Genomic DNA, 18,665 nt, shown 5'->3' with positions numbered 1-18,665 from the left:
ACGTAGCCAACCACGCTAATCGGAGGTGCGGGCCAAGGACAACAAGATGAACAATGCCCGACGTGGATCTCAAGACTCATTTGTTACAAGGAGGCTCTCGCGTTCGGAAGATTGGCCGTCGACTGTGATCCGATCGCATCTGTCGCTGCAGCCCACGACGACGACGACGACGGTGACGATGTCGCCTTCGCAGCTGTTGCCGAAGACGGTGGCTGGTTTTACTTTGCCATCGTTACCGCCGCCGCTACCGCTACCGCTGCCGCTGGGGCGGCCGCTAGCGCCGCGCGGCGGAACCGCGGCCCTCACCGGAGTCGGCCCGCGCGACGCCCGCCGCGTGACGCGCCCTCCGGGTCCCCGCGTCGTCTTCGTCCGAGCTGGAGTTGCGCTCCGAGTCGGAGTCGCTCTCGCCCATCCTCACTGCGGCGCGACGTCCAAAGGTGGAAGGAGGAGGGGGGGGAAGGAGCGTCACTCGTTAGGCGACCCGAGGGGACGGCGCGCAATACGTTCGCTCGCGCGCTCGCACGGTCGCACACTCGCTCGCGCACTCGCTCACCGACGAGCTACAGAGCTTGTTCACAGATGTCCAGTAAGGGGGCGGGTCAGAAAGTTAGAAAAACAACAAACGACACAAACAACGATAGGAGGGCAAAGTATAGGAAAGGTGAGCAAGTCAAAAATAAAAAAAGTATAAAAACTGTGGGTGCGGAATGACGCGTCAGATTCATCGATATTGTCTGCTGATCAGCACGGTTGGCTACGTACGCTGCCAAGGAAGTTCAACGTACACCTCCACACACTTGTAATGCTGCTCTGCCGCCGTACAGTACTCGCTCGCTCTCGTAGAGACGGAGAGAGATGGGACGACTTGGAGGCGCAATGAGCAACCACAGAGCAGTGGGGAAGGCAGCAGTAGCAGCCAGGCGGCAGTGAGCCGGCGTTACAAACAATTGGCCAAGCTCTGTGCTCCTCTGCGTCTCTTTATATATTTTCAATCGATGTGCTTTTACGTGTACGAGGAGACAGGCGCACCAGGAGAAGGCTCGCATGTGTGAGAGGGGGCAACGCTGCGCCCATACAGGCGGAACAGGTGGAGTTCACATTTGCCGTACCGCCTTCTCCCGGGCAAGCCAGGGTATGGACGGATCCTCGTCGAGTTTAATTAATTATATTTGTGCAGAGATCCAACAACCCTCGCCGCTGCCTCCACAGTGCTGGACTACGGGGCAGAGCCGCGTGCGTCGCCAACACTACCCGGACTCATGGATAACACGAGCTTTGTTTGTGCACATTTTTGGAGTTCCGTCACCGGGCGACGGAACTCCAATCCCTGCCATCCAGTGGGGGGGGGGGGGGGGGAGGGGCAACAGCGGCATAACGGAGAGACGAAGGAGAGACGGAGGAGAGACGGAGGAGAGACGGAGGAGAGACCGAGGAGAGACAGAGGAGAGACGGAGGAGAGACGGAGGAGAGACCGAGGAGAGTCGGAGGAGAGACGGAGGAGAGACGGAGGAGAGACGGAGGAGAGACCGAGGAGAGTCGGAGGAGAGACGGAGGAGAGACGGAGGAGAGACGGAGGAGAGGCGGAGGAGAGACGGAGGAGAGACGGAGGAGAGACGGAGGAGAGGCGGAGGAGAGGCGGAGGAGAGACGGAGGAGAGACCGAGGAGAGGCGGAGGAGAGACGGAGGAGAGACGGAGGAGAGACGGAGGAGAGACGGAGGAGAGACGGAGGAGAGACGGAGGAGAGGCGGAGGAGAGGCGGAGGAGAGACCGAGGAGAGACGGAGGAGAGACGGAGGAGAGACGGAGGAGAGACGGAGGAGAGACGGAGGAGAGACGGAGGAGAGACGGAGGAGAGACGGAGGAGAGGCGGAGGAGAGGCGGAGGAGAGGCGGAGGAGAGACGGAGGAGAGACGGAGGAGAGACGGAGGAGGAGAGACGGAGGAGGAGAGACGGAGGAGGAGAGACGGAGGAGGAGAGACGGAGGAGGAGAGACGGAGGAGGAGAGACAGAGGAGAGACGGAGGAGAGACGGAGGAGGGACGGAGGAGAGACGGAGGAGGGACGGAGGAGGGACGGAGGAGAGACGGAGGAGAGACGGAGGAGAGGCGGAGGAGAGGCGGAGGAGAGACGGAGGAGAGGCGGAGGAGAGGCGGAGGAGAGACGGAGGAGAGACGGAGGAGAGACGGAGGAGAGACGGAGGAGAGACGGAGGAGAGGCGGAGGAGAGGCGGAGGAGAGACGGAGGAGGAGAGACGGAGGAGGAGAGACGGAGGAGGAGAGACGGAGGAGGAGAGACGGATGAGGAGAGACGGAGGAGGAGAGACGGAGGAGAGACGGAGGAGGGACGGAGGAGAGACGGAGGAGGGACGGAGGAGGGACGGAGGAGGAGAGACGGAGGAGAGACGGAAGAGAGACGGAGGAGAGGCGGAGGAGAGGCGGAGGAGAGACGGAGGAGAGACGGAGGAGAGACGGAGGAGAGACGGAGCAGAGGCGGAGGAGAGGCGGAGGAGAGACGGAGGAGAGACGGAGGAGAGGCGGAGGAGAGACGGAGGAGAGACGGAGGAGAGACGGAGGAGAGGCGGAGGAGAGACGGAGGAGAGACGGAGGAGAGGCGGAGGAGAGACGGAGGAGAGACGGAGGAGGAGAGACGGAGGAGGAGAGACGGAGGAGAGACGGAGGAGGAGAGACGGAGGAGAGACGGAGGAGAGACGGAGGAGAGACAGAGGAGAGGCGGAGGAGAGACGGAGGAGAGACGGAGGAGGAGAGACGGAGGAGGAGAGACGGAGGAGAGACGGAGGAGGAGAGACGGAGGAGAGACGGAGGAGAGACGGAGGAGAGACGGAGGAGAGATGGAGGAGAGACGGAGGAGAGACGGAGGAAGAGAGACGGAGGAGAGACGGAGGAGAGACGGAGGAGAGACGGAGGAGAGGCGGAGGAGAGACGGAGAGACGGAGGAGAGACGGAGGAGAGGCGGAGGAGAGACGGAGGAGAGGCGGAGGAGAGACGGAGGAGAGACGGAGGAGAGACGGAGGAGAGACGGAGGAGAGGCGGAGGAGAGACGGAGGAGAGACGGAGGAGAGACGGAGGAGAGGCGGAGGAGAGGCGGAGGAGAGGCGGAGGAGAGACGGAGGAGAGACGGAGGAGAGACGGAGGAGAGACGGAGGAGAGACGGAGGAGAGGCGGAGGAGAGGCGGAGGAGAGACGGAGGAGAGACGGAGGAGGAGAGACGGAGGAGGAGAGACGGAGGAGGAGAGACGGAGGAGAGACGGAGGAGGAGAGACGGAGGAGGAGAGACGGAGGAGGAGAGACGGAGGAGGGACGGAGGAGAGACGGAGGAGGGACGGAGGAGGGACGGAGGAGGAGAGACGGAGGAGAGACGGAGGAGAGGCGGAGGAGAGGCGGAGGAGAGGCGGAGGAGAGACGGAGAGACGGAGGAGAGACGGAGGAGAGACGGAGGAGAGACGGAGGAGAGGCGGAGGAGAGGCGGAGGAGAGACGGAGGAGAGACGGAGGAGAGACGGAGGAGAGACGGAGGAGAGGCGGAGGAGAGACGGAGGAGAGACGGAGGAGAGACGGAGGAGAGACGGAGGAGAGGCGGAGGAGAGACGGAGGAGAGACGGAGGAGGAGAGACGGAGGAGAGACGGAGGAGGAGAGACGGAGGAGAGACGGAGGAGGAGAGACGGAGGAGAGACGGAGGAGAGACGGAGGAGAGACGGAGGAGGAGGGACGGAGGAGGAGAGACGGAGGAGAGACGGAGGAGAGACGGAGGAGAGACGGAGGAGAGGCGGAGGAGAGGCGGAGGAGAGACGGAGGAGAGACGGAGGAGAGACGGAGGAGAGACGGAGGAGAGACGGAGGAGAGACGGAGGAGAGGCGGAGGAGAGACGGAGGAGAGACGGAGGAGAGACGGAGGAGAGACGGAGGAGAGACGGAGGAGAGACGGAGGAGGAGAGACGGAGGAGAGACGGAGGAGGAGAGACGGAAAGGGCGACGGATCCCAACATCTTCAGGGGCTGGTCAACGTGCTCGTCGGCTACGCCAAGCTCGCCATTTACAGGGCGAGGAAGGTGGCCCTGGAGGGGAAACGTCCAGCCAACAGCCTGGGCATCTTCCGCGCTCTGGTCGGAGCCAGGGTGTGGCTGGAGTTCCGCCATGCGCGGTTGACCCACGCCGTGCCGGCCTTCATGGAGCAGTGGGCGATGGAGGAGGCCGTGTGCTCCGTGGCAGATGATGGGGAGCTCTGCATGCTGATATGAGCTACCCGTCGGAGGCCGTCGGACTGCGAGGGGGGCGGCGTACATAACGAGAGAGTGAGCGAGAGAATGAGCGACAGAACAAGCGAGAGAGAGAGCGAGTGAGAGAGAGAGAGCGAACGAGTGAGAGAGTGAGCGAGAGAGCGAGCGAGGGCTACATAAAGCCCCGTTTAAAAAAAAAAAAAAATTTACGAAATGATGAACGAAACAAAGTGCCGAATACACCGAGCATCTTCTTGTTTCCACTGATCGTAAAAAAAAAAAGGAGGAGAGACGGAGGAGAGACGGAGGAGAGACGGAGGAGAGACGGAGGAGAGACCGAGGAGAGACCGAGGAGAGACGGAGGAGGAGAGACGGAGGAGGAGAGACGGAGGAGGAGAGACGGAGGAGAAACGGAGGAGAGACGGAGGAGAGACGGAGGAGAGACGGAGGAGAGACAGAGGAGAGACGGAGGAGAGACGGAGGAGAGACGGAGGAGAGACGGAGCAGAGACGGAGGAGAGACGGAGGAGACACGGAGGAGAGACGGAGGAGGGACGGAGGAGGAGAGACGGAGGAGAGACGGAGGAGAGACGGAGGAGGGACGGAGGAGGGACGGAGGAGGGACGGAGGAGGAGAGACGGAGGAGGAGAGACGGAGGAGGAGAGACGGAGGAGAGACGGAGGAGGAGAGACGGAGGAGAGACGGAGGAGGAGAGACGGAGGAGAGACGGAGGAGGGACGGAGGAGGAGAGACGGAGGAGGAGAGACGGAGGAGAGACGGAGGAGGAGAGACGGAGGAGAGACGGAGGAGAGACGGAGGAGGAGAGACGGAGGAGGAGAGACGGAGGAGAGACGGAGGAGAGACGGAGGAGGGACGGAGGAGGAGAGATGGAGGAGGGACGGAGGAGGAGAGACGGAGGAGGAGAGACGGAGGAGGAGAGACGGAGGAGAGACGGAGGAGGAGAGACGGAGGAGGAGAGACGGAGGAGGAGAGACGGAGGAGAGACGGAGGAGGAGAGACGGAGGAGAGACGGAGGAGGAGAGACGGAGGAGGAGAGACGGAGGAGAGAGGCCGTCGAGCCGCAGCTGTGCGCGTGTGTCCACGGTGGCGGCTGTGTGTGTGCGTGCGTCAGCGGCTGTGTGTGCGCGTGCGGCAGCCTCGCGCTCACGACGCGAAACTCTCCGCGGCCCCCTCCCGCCCCCCGCCCCCAAATCACTCACCGCGACCGCGCACCCAGGTGTAGGTGCGCGTGTCGGGCGCGGAGGCCGCCTGGTCCCTCGCCGCCCCTTGCGGGTTCCTGCCGAGGACCGCGGCCGCGACGGGCCGCGAGTCGTGCCGGCCCCCCGCCCCGGACGTCTTGGGGGGCAGCACGTACTTGGGCAGCCCCTTGAAGAACCACGCTCCGGAGCGCTTCCACACCTAGCGGAGAGACGGGCGCGTGGCGAGAGGGGCAGGAGGAGGCGGTGAACACCGGACGGAGCGGACGCTGGGGGATGATGCGACGGTGAAATTTGGATTTCGTGGGACCTCCCTTGCCGGTATCAAAATATAAAGAATTGGTTTTACAGTTGTGTTAAGATGCTAAAACACCAAACAGAAATCTCCTGCAAGGAATAACGTCCGCCTTAACCACACGTACTTGTGGTGAACATGCAAACAAAAAAAACGCGCTCTGGTCGTATATGATGCATTGTGTTTCAAACTGATTGGTCCACACCAGAGAGAGCTTTCTCAAGAGCCTCGTCTCAAACAGTGTTAGTCCAGAGAATACCAAAATGTGAAACGACAATGCACAAACAACCAGAGCATGTTTTTTGTTTGCATGCTCAACACAAGCATGCGTGGTTAATGCAGACATAATTCCTTGCACGAGGATTTTGTTTGTTGTTTTAACATCTTAACACCTGTTCTATTGCCAGAAAGGGTAAAACCAATTCTTCTATACAATTTGGATTTATACAACGGCTCAGACGCGGACTTTATTATCTCAGCTGGTGAGGGCCCCCATAGAGCCGAAGCAGATGTTGTCACAGGGACCACCACAGCCCAGTGGCAGCAGTTACAGGACACCACGCGTTACACGGAATTACATAGAGATCCACACATTCATGTACAGATCTATTGGGTTACGTAGAGATCCACAGAGTTACGTAGAGATCCACACATTCATGTACAAATCTATTGAGTTATGTAGAGATCCACAGAGTTACGTAGAGATCCACACATTCATGTACAAATCTATTGAGTTACGTAGAGATCCACAGAGTTACGTAGAGATCCACACATTCATGTACAAATCTATTGAGTTACGTAGAGATCCACAGAGTTACGTGGAGATCCACACATTCATGTACAGATCTATTGAGTTACGTAGAGATCCACAGAGTTACGTAGAGATCCACACATTCATGTACAAATCTATTGAGTTATGTAGAGATCCACAGAGTTACGTAGAGATCCACACATTCATGTACAAATCTATTGAGTTATGTAGAGATCCACAGAGTTACGTAGAGATCCACACATTCATGTACAAATCTATTGAGTTATGTAGAGATCCACAGAGTTACGTAGAGATCCACACATTCATGTACAGATCTATTGAGTTACGTAGAGATCCACACATTCATGTACAGATCTATTGAGTTACGTAGAGATCCACAGAGTTACGTAGAGATCCACACATTCATGTACAGATCTATTGAGTTACGTAGAGGACTTGTAGAGTTATGTGGAGATCCACAGAGTTATGTAGAGATCTATTGAGTTACGTAGAGATCCACAGCGTTACGTGGAGATCTATTGAGTTAGGTAGAGGACCCACGGCGTCACGTGCATATCCAGAAAGATAAATAGAGCTACACAGAGACCTATCGAGCACCACAAAGATTCCGAGAGGGTGGGGCTGGCTCGACAGGGTGGGGGGGCTGGCTGGAGGGGCACCGGCCGGGGGACGTCGTTATCAGCGTCATCATCAACATTTGTGCCCCTTCCCGATCGAACACTTCACCTCTCTAGATTTGAAGCTTTCGTGACTGCAAGGATTCATACTCTTAGTATTTTCGGTAAAGTCACGTTGGTAAAAAAATGAAATTAAAATTAATAAAAAATAAAATAATAAAAAGTCACGTTTATTATGATTTTATTTTAATTAATTTTAATGTAATTTTTTTACCTACGTGACTTTACCGAAAAAACTAAGAGTATACTTCACCTCTCGCTGCTCGCTGCAGATCTTGCACAGCCAGAGCGGACGCTGGCGGCTGCACACGGAGTCGACGCCACACTTGGTGCACACGTTCTGACGGGAGAGAGACGGGGGTGGGGGGGCGGCACACACAGAGACAAACGTCCCCCGTATAGCCTTCGACGACTGTCGGGGCAAGTGCTGTTTGGCGAGCAGCGCCACCACCTGTGAAGGCCGGCACGGAAACGCGACGGGAGTGGGTGGGCCGACACCACGCCCAGCTGCCTTTGTCACCCCGGTGCCGATGATCACAAACCGCGAGCAGGTACTCGCTTAAGGCCGAGACGACCTAGCGGGGAGTCGAACTTGGGTCAGCAGCTTCGTTGCGCAGCGCGCCAACTACTGCGCCACTGCTCCCCACTGTTCACAGATACGAAAAATGCCTCTTACCAGCTTGTCTGTGGCTGCCGTGTGTGTCTGTCTGGTAGCCGTGTGTGTGGTGGTCGTGTCTGTGTCTGTGTCTGCGTGGACGCCAGCTTTGTGAGCTCATGACTCCGTCTCGCCGTGGCTCCCTCTCCCTCCGCCGCCCCCCTCCCGCCCCCCACACTGACACTGGACGCCACGACTGACTTCCACCATCACGCTCAGCCTGAGCGCATCCTTTTGATGTTTTTCGCCATTTTGGCAGCCAGACTCCCCACCTCCACCTCCCCCAACTCACCCCGACTTCCCCCCTCCCCCCGTCCCCCCCTCACCTTCTTGCAGTCCTCACAGAGCGCGGCGGCCGAGCCGAGCAGGCCCAGCTGCTCCCCGCACAGCACGCAGCGCGCGGCGCCGTCGCCCAGTGCGTTCCGTCTCATGTTCTCCAGCCGCTCCACCAGCCGCCTGCAGCGTCACGGAGGGGAGGGGGCGGTGGGGTGGGGGTGGGGGGGGGCACGGGACAGGGTCAGTGGCGAGGGTCATGGGACGGTGGGGGGAGGGGGGGGTGGCGTCGACCGGGGTCAGTGGCGGGGGGCCATCGAACGGGTGGGGGCTGGCCGTGTTCTCAACCGAGTGGGGCAGGCGCGCAGGCTGCGGCATGGATACCGCGCAGGAGAAGTTTTTTCGAACGAGATCGGGGAATCGCGGAGACAAGACGCGCCAGCGTCCAACGAGTTCCTCTACCGACGCGGTGAAGCCGCGGTCGCCGAACCGGCAATCTCGCGCGTGCCCTTGCCGTGACGCACGGCGGCGGCGGCAAGCATCCCAATCGCGAATTGCAAAGGGGGCCGCGCGAGTCCACGACGAGTAGGCCAGGAGTTTCCTTCCGTTCGACATTCACGTAGATCACGTGCAGACAAAGCGGGTGGGGTTACAGACGGAGTCTCTGTTGAGCGTCGTGCATCTTCAGACCAGTGCTGCGGGCACCGCCTGCGTGTCACTAAGATGCGGTGACATAGTCGATACGAAGGCGGTTGTGCCCGGGGCGACGCGACATGCCCGAGGGCGAGTGGAGTCAAGGGCTGCGATCGTGAACGGGGCAACGAGAAAGTAACGGGAAAGTGACAGGGAGAGGTCGGGGCGGAAGTCGCTACCCCCTCCCCCCACCCCGCCCCAAGACGGACAAAGAAGAGGAGGGCACGGCGCAAGATGAGCAGAAGCAGCAGCAGCAGCAGGGGGAGAGGAGGAGCGGAAGAAGGAATGGCAGGGCCAAGATGTTTCATCAGGGATGGAGACGGTGATTAGGATGATGAGAAGGGAGGGAGGAAGGGAGGGAGAAGAAGGGATGAGCGAGCAGAAGTGAGCCGCACGGAGGAGGAGGAGGGGCGTCTGTTTCCACAGGGGGGGGGGGGGGGGGGAGGTCGCGGGGAAGAGGGGGAGGGGGGTTGCAAGTGGAGGTGACCACACGTGGACAAGTGGCGGAGTGCTCGCGACGATCTTGACACCGGTCGACGCGAGCCGTGACGTTTCGGCGAGGGACCTCCAACATCGGCGACGGAGGCGCTCCGCTCCCACGCTTCTTCTTCTTCGCTCGCTCACCCGATGCGCTCCTGCTCCAGCAGCTCCATCTTCTCGGCTTTCTCGATGACCTTGTGGATGGCCTCGCGCTCCTCCTCGCTCAGCGTCTCGTTCCTGCGCTGCTTCTCCGAGCGGTGCGTGTGCACCGACCAGCCCGTGTTGAGCCTGCACCACGGCACGCGACACGCACGCGACACGTGGGCAGCGGCTCACGCCGTGGGGGTACGCGTGCACCTGGGGTGGTATGCGTGCGTTGGCACGTGCGACACCTCGAGGCGGGGAGGGGGGGGTAAGTGAGAGGTCTCTAAGTGACACGCGAGGCATCTCGAGTGTGGAAAGTTGTTCGTCTCAGCCTGGTCACCGATGACTGCACGCAGAAGAAAAAAAAACACTCAACTTGGTTTTGTTCTTAATTTGGCTCGAATCCAACTCCGACAATAGAAACCGCCAGCTTTATTCACATACCGTGACCTTCGTTTTGCATGTCACGTTAAAATATGTGCCCCTAAGTGCGGATCAACAGATCCGATTGCCTCGACCTCAAAACCAGCTCTGTAACCTCAACTTCTCGGGGCTGTTTCGGACCCCAGGTGCAGGGCTCCAAATGAAAACTTCCAGCGATAAGAAACATAATTTTGGAAGAAAAAAAAATTACGCCAATGTGGCCAAAGTGGCCTAGATGGCTTGAGGGCTCACAATGACGGCGAGCGGGAGAGGGAAAGGGTGAGCGGGAGAGGGAGCGAGAGGACGAGGGAGGGAAAGGGTGAGCAGGAGAGGGAGCGAGGGAGGGAAAGGGTGAGCGGGAAAGGGAGCGTGCAGGCGCGGGAGCGAGCGAGCCAGTGAGAGGGCGAGCGACGTCAAAACGACTTTTCTCGCTCGAGCCTGCTGCCGCCCTTTACCGAAATATCGCAACAATTTTGAGTTAAAGGTCGCCGAGTGGACTCACGGCATCTCTCCCCGCACCAGCGCCTTTGAGAGGTGGGACATGGCACGGACAGAAATCCAGAAATACAAACATGAAAAGGAATCGACCACGACGCGCATAAGAGAGCCCAAGAGAGCACTGTGCCGGTGACGCACAGAGCCTGGGTTCCCATCCGGGTTTTTGTTTTGTTTCAGCCGCCCGTGGTGGTGGTGTGAGCAGTGGTGGTGTGAGCGGTGGTGGTGTGAGTGGTGGTGGTGTGAGTGGTGGTGGTGGTGGTGTTGGTAGTTTGAGTGGTGGGAGTGGTGATGTTGTGAATGGGTGGTGATGTTGGTGGTGGTTGAGTGGTGGGAGTGGTGGTGATGTTGGTGGTAGATTGAGTGGTGGGAGTGGTGGGAGTGGTGGGAGTGGTGGTGATGTTAGTGGTGGTTTGAGTGGTGGGAATGGTGGTGGCGTGAGCGGTGGTGGCGTGAGTGGTGCTGGTGTTGGTGGTGGTGGTTTGAGTGGTGGGAGTGGTGAGAGTGGTTGTGGTGTGAATGGATGGTGATGTTGGTGGTGGTTTGAGTGGTGGTTGTGGTGGGAGTGGTGGTGGTGTGAATGGGTGGTGATGTTGGTGGTGGTTAGAGTGGTGGGAGTGGTGGTGATGTTGGTGGTAGTTTGAGTGGTGGGAGTGGTGGGAGTGGTGGTGATGTTGGTGGTGGTTTGAGTGGTGGGAGTGGTGGTGGCGTGAGCGGTGGTGGCGTGAGTGGTGCTGGTGTTGGTGGTGGTGGTTTGAGTGGTGGGAGTGGTGAGAGTGGTGGTGGTGTGAATGGATGGTGATGTTGGTGGTAGTTTGAGTGGTGGTTGTGGTGGGAGTGGTGGTGGTGTGAATGGGTGGTGATGTTGGTGGTGGTTTGAGTGGTGGGAGTGGTGGTGATGTTGGTGGTAGTTTGAGTGGTGGGAGTGGTGGGAGTGGTGGTGATGTTGGTGGTGGTTTGAGTGGTGGGAGTGGTGGTGATGTTGGTGGTGGTTTGAGTGGTGGGAGTGGTGGTGATGTTGGTGGTGGTTTGAGTGGTGGGAGTGGTGGTGATGTTGGTGGTGGTTTGAGTGGTGGGAGTGGTGGTGATGTTGGTGGTGGTTCGAGTGGTGGGAGTGGTGGTGGTGGTGGTGGTGGTGTGAGAGGTGCAGCTGCAGCGACCGTGGCCGCGGTCCGGCGAGCACTCACTTGGCGCGCAGGGCCAGGTGGCGGTCGTTGGGGCAGACCCAGCGGTCGGCGACGCTGCTGCCGAACACGGCGTCCGTCATGGCGCCCGCCCGCTCGCTCCCTCGATGGCCCTGCACGCGCCGGGGGATGGTCAGCGGGTACCGCTTAGACTCCTGCTCCAGAGCTGCGCGAGCACGTTGAGCGTCTGCGACCGCACGCTCGGCACGGCGGTTACACCCCCCCCCCCCCCACACTGTCAACGCTCAGCAATTTTCCCGCCGGTCGGCCGTGCGGCGGTGGCGGATATTTTTCAAAAGCAGAATCTGCAACGGTTCCTCGGGTTCCCCATTTCCCACGGCCTCACAGACCGCCGGTGGGGCGGGGACCAAAAACGCCGGGGACCACCGACTCGCGCGGTGGGGTGGGGTGGGGGGGGGGTTGGTGGATCACGTGCAGGATGGAAGCGCGTGTTTGCGAGGCGCCCCCCAAACCCGCAAGATGGCGGTATGAGCAAGTGGGTTCAAGAACCTGTCCGTGTGGACTCTACAGCATGGGCCCCTTGTGTTGCCGTAGGTTCGCTCCATTTATAATAATGAGTGCCAATTATTGACACGAGTTGAGGCGGAGGCGGCGTGATCGCCGTGCGGTTTCACGCGACGCTTGACGCGTAACGATCGGCCGCCGCCCTGAAACCGATCGATCGTCTCGTACCCCACGCAGAGCTCGCGAGCTCCACCGCGAGCTCCGCCCGGAGCTCCACCGCGAGCTCCGCCCGGAGCTCCACCGCGAGCTCCGCCCGGAGCTCCACCGCGAGCTCCGCCCGGAGCTCCACCGCGAGCTCCGCCCGGAGCTCCACCGCGAGCTCCGCCCGGAGCTCCACCGCGAGCTGCGCCCGGAGCTCCACCGCGAGCTGCGCCCGGAGTTCCACCGCGAGCTCCGCCCGGAGCTCCGCCCGGAGCTCCACCGCGAGCTCCGCCCGGAGCTCCACCTGGAGCTCCACCCGGAGCACCACCCGGAGCTCCACCCGGAGCTCCACCCGGAGCTCCGCCCGGAGCTCCACCTGGAGCTCCACCTGGAGCTCCACCCGGAGCACCACCTGGAGCTCCGCCCGGAGCTCCGCCCGGAGCTCCACCGCGAGCTCCGCCCGGAGCTCCACCTGGAGCTCCACCTGGAGCACCACCTGGAGCTCCACCCGGAGCTCCACCCGGAGCTCCACCTGGAGCTCCACCCGGAGCACCACCTGGAGCTCCACCCGGAGCTCCACCCGGAGCTCCACCCGGAGCTCGCGTGGCTCCCATTGCCTGGCCATCGAGTTATCGGCAGCGGTGGTTTTGTCCCCTTGGGGCACTGTTTGTTTCTCGGCGGATATTTTTCCACACCCACCGGAGTAGTTTGACATGTGCCAAGCGGATGCTGGATGTGGTTTGCCAGGTGTAACTTTTTTTTTAAAAGCTCACTGGTACTATGCAGTAGGTTTGACTAACTATAACTTAACTAACGTAACTGTTTTAATGTAACCAGGTAAGCTATGTAGCTCTTTTTCAGCGCCGTGGCTTACCACGTCGAAATGTATAGCAGCCAATACTATAAACACGCGCCGATTCTCAATGTGGAGGGAAAAACCGGACACAAACTCCAAATATACAGCAGGCGTCAGAGGGTCGGGTTCGAACCCACGACCTCCTGCACACCAGGCGAGGAAGTTAACATCTCCTAGCCAGCACGGCGTGACTCAAGTAGCCACAGAGTGTCGTGAGAGGTATACTGGATGTGATGTGCCGGGCACACGCCGACCAGGACCGACCCGGTTAGAATGACAGCCACGGTTGCGGTGCTGGTTGCGGCGAGGGCGTGCCGCACGCGCCAACAGGAGGCGCGTGGAACCGGTCAGACGGGAAACCGCTGGAGACCGTGGATATTTGTGCTCGTTCGGAGCCGATCGCTGGCGGCGGTGGTGCGGAGTGGGAGTGTTAGTGGCCCGAGTTCACTGCCAACACCAGCGATGATGATCTGAACCGGTCATGGACCTCCTGTAGGTCGACTCGGCCCCAAATGAGTACTGCGCTTGGTGGTGCGTGTAAAACATCACCAGGAGGGAGGCCCATGCGGCCAGGCGCGGTGCTGGCCACCCGCCCTCCTCGCGTGCCGTGCCGGCCTTCACAGGTGCTCACTCACAGCACTTTCCCCTTAAAGTCTGCAGAGGCTATACGGGGGATCTTTGTCGTTTGTTTCTGGTGATGGTGGCGGTGGTGGTGGTGCAAATCCCGTGTTCGTTCGCGATCGCCCGTGGTTCAATCGCTGGTCCGGCAAAAACAAATTACCCGCACCCCGCTCTCCGCTCCCCTTGAGCAATTGCATGGCAGCATAGGGTTAATACAACTTGGAGGCTCTGCATAAAGCACGGCATTGCAACAAAGCGTGCATATTTTGTTTCTGAGCTGGAGAACTCGAGTGGCAGAGAAGAGAGGGGATGTCGTGTGTCGGTCGTGGCGTTTTGCTTGACCATACTTCACCGCGCCGGCCATGGAGGGTTTGGTTCGGTGCGGCCAAATAAATTCCCACGTAGGTTCCGCCTACCGGGGAAGATTGCGGGGAGTCTCAACAAAGGCGATATCAAAAGGTGGCGACTGACGGCATCCATTTGTTTGTTATTTTTCTCCCTTCGTGTTCGTGGCGGCGACATCGTTGTGACCGGGCGGGCCACATCGGGGATGTTCGAGTGAATTCTAGGAAAGCGAAACGGTCGCATTAACGCTGGCCGACGAAACAGGCGCGCTCAGAAATCAAAATGCAAGCCCAGGAAACGGTTGAACGGAAACTCAGGCAAAACTCAACAATGGTCGCGCGGCGCTCATTCTCGCCCTCCGCCCGCGTGCTGGTCCGCGCGATGTTTGGACGTCTTCGGTTCCGGAAGAAGCTCCTCCCCCCCCCCAGGGCACGCGGGGGGGGGGGGGCGAAACGTCGGACATCTCAACGAACGGCACCGGGGCACCGCCCCGAAGAACGCGGAGGAGGAGAGCTGGACCGCGGCTGCGGCGGCAGCGGCACGACCGCGACCACCGACGCAGTGGAACCGCATCGGTGGTGGTGGTACCTGCGGCGTTGGCCTCGCAGTGACTCGGAGAGTGAGAAGGCTGCGACTCGGCCCATCGAGACCCCCCTCCCGGGTTCGTGAAAATAGTGCCGCTCCGCGTACGGTCGACAGTGGCTGTTACAATGTGGGGACTGGCTCCCTGCCATAGGAATGTGGAATTTGCACAGCGCCACAAGAACCTCAGCGATGAGCCCTGTCCTATGCACGTTTAAGCGTCGGTACGCTTTGTACATTTTGGCTAATCTTGCATGCACTGTATTAGGCTTTTGGAATGCCGTGTGTTTACAAAGCCAATTTCAGATCTTTTTCGCACGACTCGTATTGTGTGCCGAAATAAAATGTGTTGATCTTCATATCTAAGTGAGCTCGGTGACGATGCTGCGCTATGTTTGCGGTGGTGCACAAATAACAAAATTTCAACTCATTTGTCATTAAATACCGTGGTCGTAAAAGGGGGAAAAAATAGATATGATAGGCGACGTTTCGGGCAATGGCCCTCAATCATGGCACATCGTGGGTGGAAATCATCTCTTCTGTTGTGCTTCACGAGACCACTAATGGCAGTCACACCGATTTTACACTCGTGGTTCAGATAATAGGCGATGGTGTTGGCCGTGAGCTGCAATTGAACTTGGGTCGCTGGGTTCAGACTTCAGAGTGCAGTGGGATAACCGCTACACTACCACTAGCGCACGCACACGCACGCACACGCACAAAGACAGAGATCTCCCAGGTAGCCTCCACAGGCCGTTGGGGCAACTGCTGTCACCTATGAAGGCACGAAGGGGTGGCGGTTGTGGCCAGCAACACGCCTGGCCGCCTTTGTCTCCCCAGTGGCGATGTTTACACACCGCACCAGGTGCGCGATGGTAGCACTATGATAGGCCTGGTGGCGGCGCATGGAGTGGTGGGGCCAACACCACTCCTGGCCGCCTTTCTCTCCCCAATTATGATCCACCCCCCCCCCCCCCACATCACATCAGGGTGCTGTACTCATTTAAGGCGGAGTCAGCTTCGGGAGGTTGGGGGGGTTGGGGATGCACACAGGGCCGATTCAGACAAATCGCAACCGATGTTTGCCGTGGCCTGTAAACATAATCAAACAACGGGCCCCGCGGGGTTCTGCGTAAGCCCGACCGCTCCGCATGCATTTCCGCCACGTTTCGCACCAAAATTTGACCTTTTTTTCTTTTCGCACTCGAGAATTGACCTTTGCCCTCCACGTGTCCTGCGCTGTAACGCCGCTTTGTCCTCTCCCCGGGTGGTCAAGCGGCGCTCCGGTTGAATTAGCGATTCAGCGCCAACGCCACGCCAGCCCGAGGCTTGCAAGCACGGACCAAGGCAGCGATTTCAATTCTGCGCGGAATTTGGGGGAGGGAGGGAGGGGGGCGGTAAGATTAGGGACAGGGGATTTTATTTTTTTTGTTCGCGAACGCTTGCCAATCGCCACGAATCGATTTCACAAGTCCCTGCTCCACACGCGGTGGCGGTGACAAATCCCAACCCCCCCCCCCCCGCGTTCGTTTCTAGTGGCGTTCGTTCACCACGGTGGGAATTGAAAGGCGCCTCTGGGACGAAGGTTCCTCCCGGTGCGGCCTACATTACTCAGCACTGCTGGGAGGTGAGTGCAGGTAGCAAGCACCTATTATAAGCAAAGGCAAAGGCCCCCCCCATCCTGTGTAGCCTTCAACAGACTGTTGGGGCAAGTGCAGTTAGCGAGTAGCGAGAATGAAGCGCATGGGGGAGTGGGATGCCTTTGTCTCCCCAGTGCTGCTGTGTTACACACCGCACCAGGGACTGACTTAAGGCCAAGTCGACCTCGTGGAGGTCCAGAGAAAACGAGATCAGCTCATGCGCAGGAGCGAGACGGACCGTAATCTTGGGGGGGCGGGGGGGGGCGGGCGACAATGTTGGGCGGACGTCTTCATCCAGCAGTGGATAAACCCACGGCTATTGCTGCTGTTAGAATGCTGATGGCGATGATGAATCATCCATTGCTCTCAGGTTTCTCACGGATTAAACCCCACCCCCCCCCCGGATCCCAAACATACCGTGCGGTGCGCCAGGACTCGGCAAGCGCCCGTCACGCGGAGCAACGGCAGCCCCCTGCACACGCCACGCAGCAGCCTCGTCGCACCGCCGCCTGCAGCTCTTCACAAACTCGGCGAGTGCGCACTTGAAGGCGACGTCGCCAAGCGACGAGATCCTGCCGAGCGGTTGTCTTCCCCGCACGTGGTCAGGCTTGAAAGGCCGTGGCACGACGGCAAAGATCCCCACCCCCCCGTGGAGCCACGGCAGACTTTGGGGGGGGCAGGTGCTGTCGAGCGAGCAGCACCTGTGGTGGCCGGCACGGCACACAAGGGGGTTGGGGTGGCCAGCCTCCCCCCCCCCCCCCCACAGTCACGCTAAGGTACTCGTTTGAAGTTGAGTCGACCTCGGGGAGGCACAGGACGAGTTCAGATAATCGTCACTGGTGTTGACGGCCGTGAGCGGGAATCGAACTCGGGTCGCCGGGTTCGCAGCGCAGCACGCCAACTAAAAAAGTAAACTGTTACAAAGACAAAGATCCCCCGTATAGCCTGGTCAGACTGTTGGGGCAAGTGCTGTTAACGAGTAGCACCTATGAAGGCCGGCACGGCACACGAAGGGGGTGGGTGGCCAACACCACGCCCGGCCGCTTCTGTGTCCCCAGTGGCGATGTTTACACACCCGTACCAGGTACTCATTTGAGGCTGAGTCGACCTAGGGGAGGCACCGGACCGGTTCATATAATCGTCACTGGTGTTGGTGGCCGTGAGCAGGAATCGAACTCGGGTCACCGGGTTGGCAGCGCAGCGTGCTAACTGCTACACTACCGCTCCCCGCACGCGCACGCACACACACCAAATCATTAGCGTATCAATAACAAGGTGTGGTGGAGGGGTGTCCTGGACAAAATGAACCCAACAACTTGACAACGCACAACCTCACATTGTTCGGCAAGTTCAAATTCTTTACATTAAGTGGATGGGAAAGCCAAGTGAGGCATCGAGTTCCTTGTGTGGCCAAAGCTCAAAAGTGGAATGTAAATGTGTTCAAGCGAGGCCGGCATGGGATGTCTTGAACGTACGCGTGTGGGAGTGGGCGGAGAGGCGACGGCTCACAACAATGAGCAGTGCGCCGGGCGGGTAAAACGCAGCGAGGTGGCAAGTGGGGAGCAGAGGTTGGCGCGTCTGCCAGCCATCCATGGCACACCGGGTCTGTTCCGTGACCTCCTGCCAGCAGCGAGCCTTCGACACTTGACGTGACAGCCTCAAAATGCACCTAGCCTGGCACAAGTGCCGTGGTGACCTGACCGCCACTTAGTGGCGAACAACGGCCGTTGTTGTTGTTGGGGCGAGCGCACCGCACTAGAAACCCCGGCAACCGGAGTTTGATTCCCCGCCAAAGCCAACATCACCGGCGAGTTATACCAAACCCACTCCTCTGCCTACCCCCAACCCTTCACCAATCTGCGCTGACCAATGTGGTGCGCGGTTTGGTAAAAACAAAAACAACCCCTGACCAACATGGCACGGGGGAGGCCTTAATCCACCAGTGGATTGAAAAAAGGCTGGCACCTGAAAAATGTGGATAATCAACTTTCATCCAGGCAGCCCTTACCAATTCACCAGTTTGCAAATCGTACGGATTCTCACGATGTGGGATCGCGATTCGATGACGCAAGGTTCGTGAATGTCTGTCTCGGCGTTTCCTTCGTGAAATGCCGCACCTCTCGCGAAACCGCAAAGGCTCGGCCCGAGACATCACGCGCCCGACTAACATCTGCATGGGTGTAAGTCTGACGGCATTTGCACCCCCCCTCCCCGCAACAGCCTGCGTGGGCTACACGGGGGACCTTTGCGTGCGGTTGTATTGCGGTTACAGCGGGACACTTTCTTCCCTGCGGAGCCACTCAAGTGAAGCCTCGTAAAGCAACTGTCACTTGAGCCTTTGGGCACAAAAGTGGTCACGTGAAAACACTCATGACTCGCACACGCACACAAAATCGAAGACAAAGATCCCCCGTAT

At 59.4% G+C, this 18,665-nt stretch overlaps 1 protein-coding gene across 10 annotated transcripts in view; it reads right to left on the bottom strand.

The window, feature by feature from the left end:
- LOC144945310 (rabphilin-3A-like) overlaps positions 1-18,665 on the bottom strand; it is a 58,191-nt gene that overhangs the window by 16,078 nt on the left and 23,448 nt on the right. For 4 of the 10 annotated variants that reach the window (XM_078873734.1, XM_078873736.1, XM_078873733.1 and 1 more), the window contains 7 exons: positions 15,796-15,971; positions 11,543-11,652; positions 9,438-9,581; positions 8,174-8,303; positions 7,446-7,532; positions 5,452-5,650; positions 307-417 (listed from right to left, as the gene is read on the bottom strand). In XM_078873734.1, the coding sequence (XP_078729860.1) occupies positions 307-417; positions 5,452-5,650; positions 7,446-7,532; positions 8,174-8,303; positions 9,438-9,581; positions 11,543-11,622 (751 nt within the window). In that variant the 5' untranslated portion in view covers positions 11,623-11,652; positions 15,796-15,971. Of the gene's footprint in view, positions 1-306; positions 418-5,451; positions 5,651-7,445; positions 7,533-8,173; positions 8,304-9,437; positions 9,582-11,542; positions 11,653-15,784; positions 15,972-16,666; positions 16,840-18,665 lie in introns of those variants that run through there. The other 6 variants (XM_078873738.1, XM_078873730.1, XM_078873735.1 and 3 more) reach the window with 5 other exon arrangements.

Source organism: Lampetra fluviatilis, chromosome 37 (assembly GCF_964198595.1).
Source record: "Lampetra fluviatilis chromosome 37, kcLamFluv1.1, whole genome shotgun sequence".
NCBI lineage: Eukaryota > Metazoa > Chordata > Hyperoartia > Petromyzontiformes > Petromyzontidae > Lampetra > Lampetra fluviatilis.
Note: the sequence above shows the minus strand (reverse complement) of the source record. Positions and strands in the feature narration are given on the sequence as shown.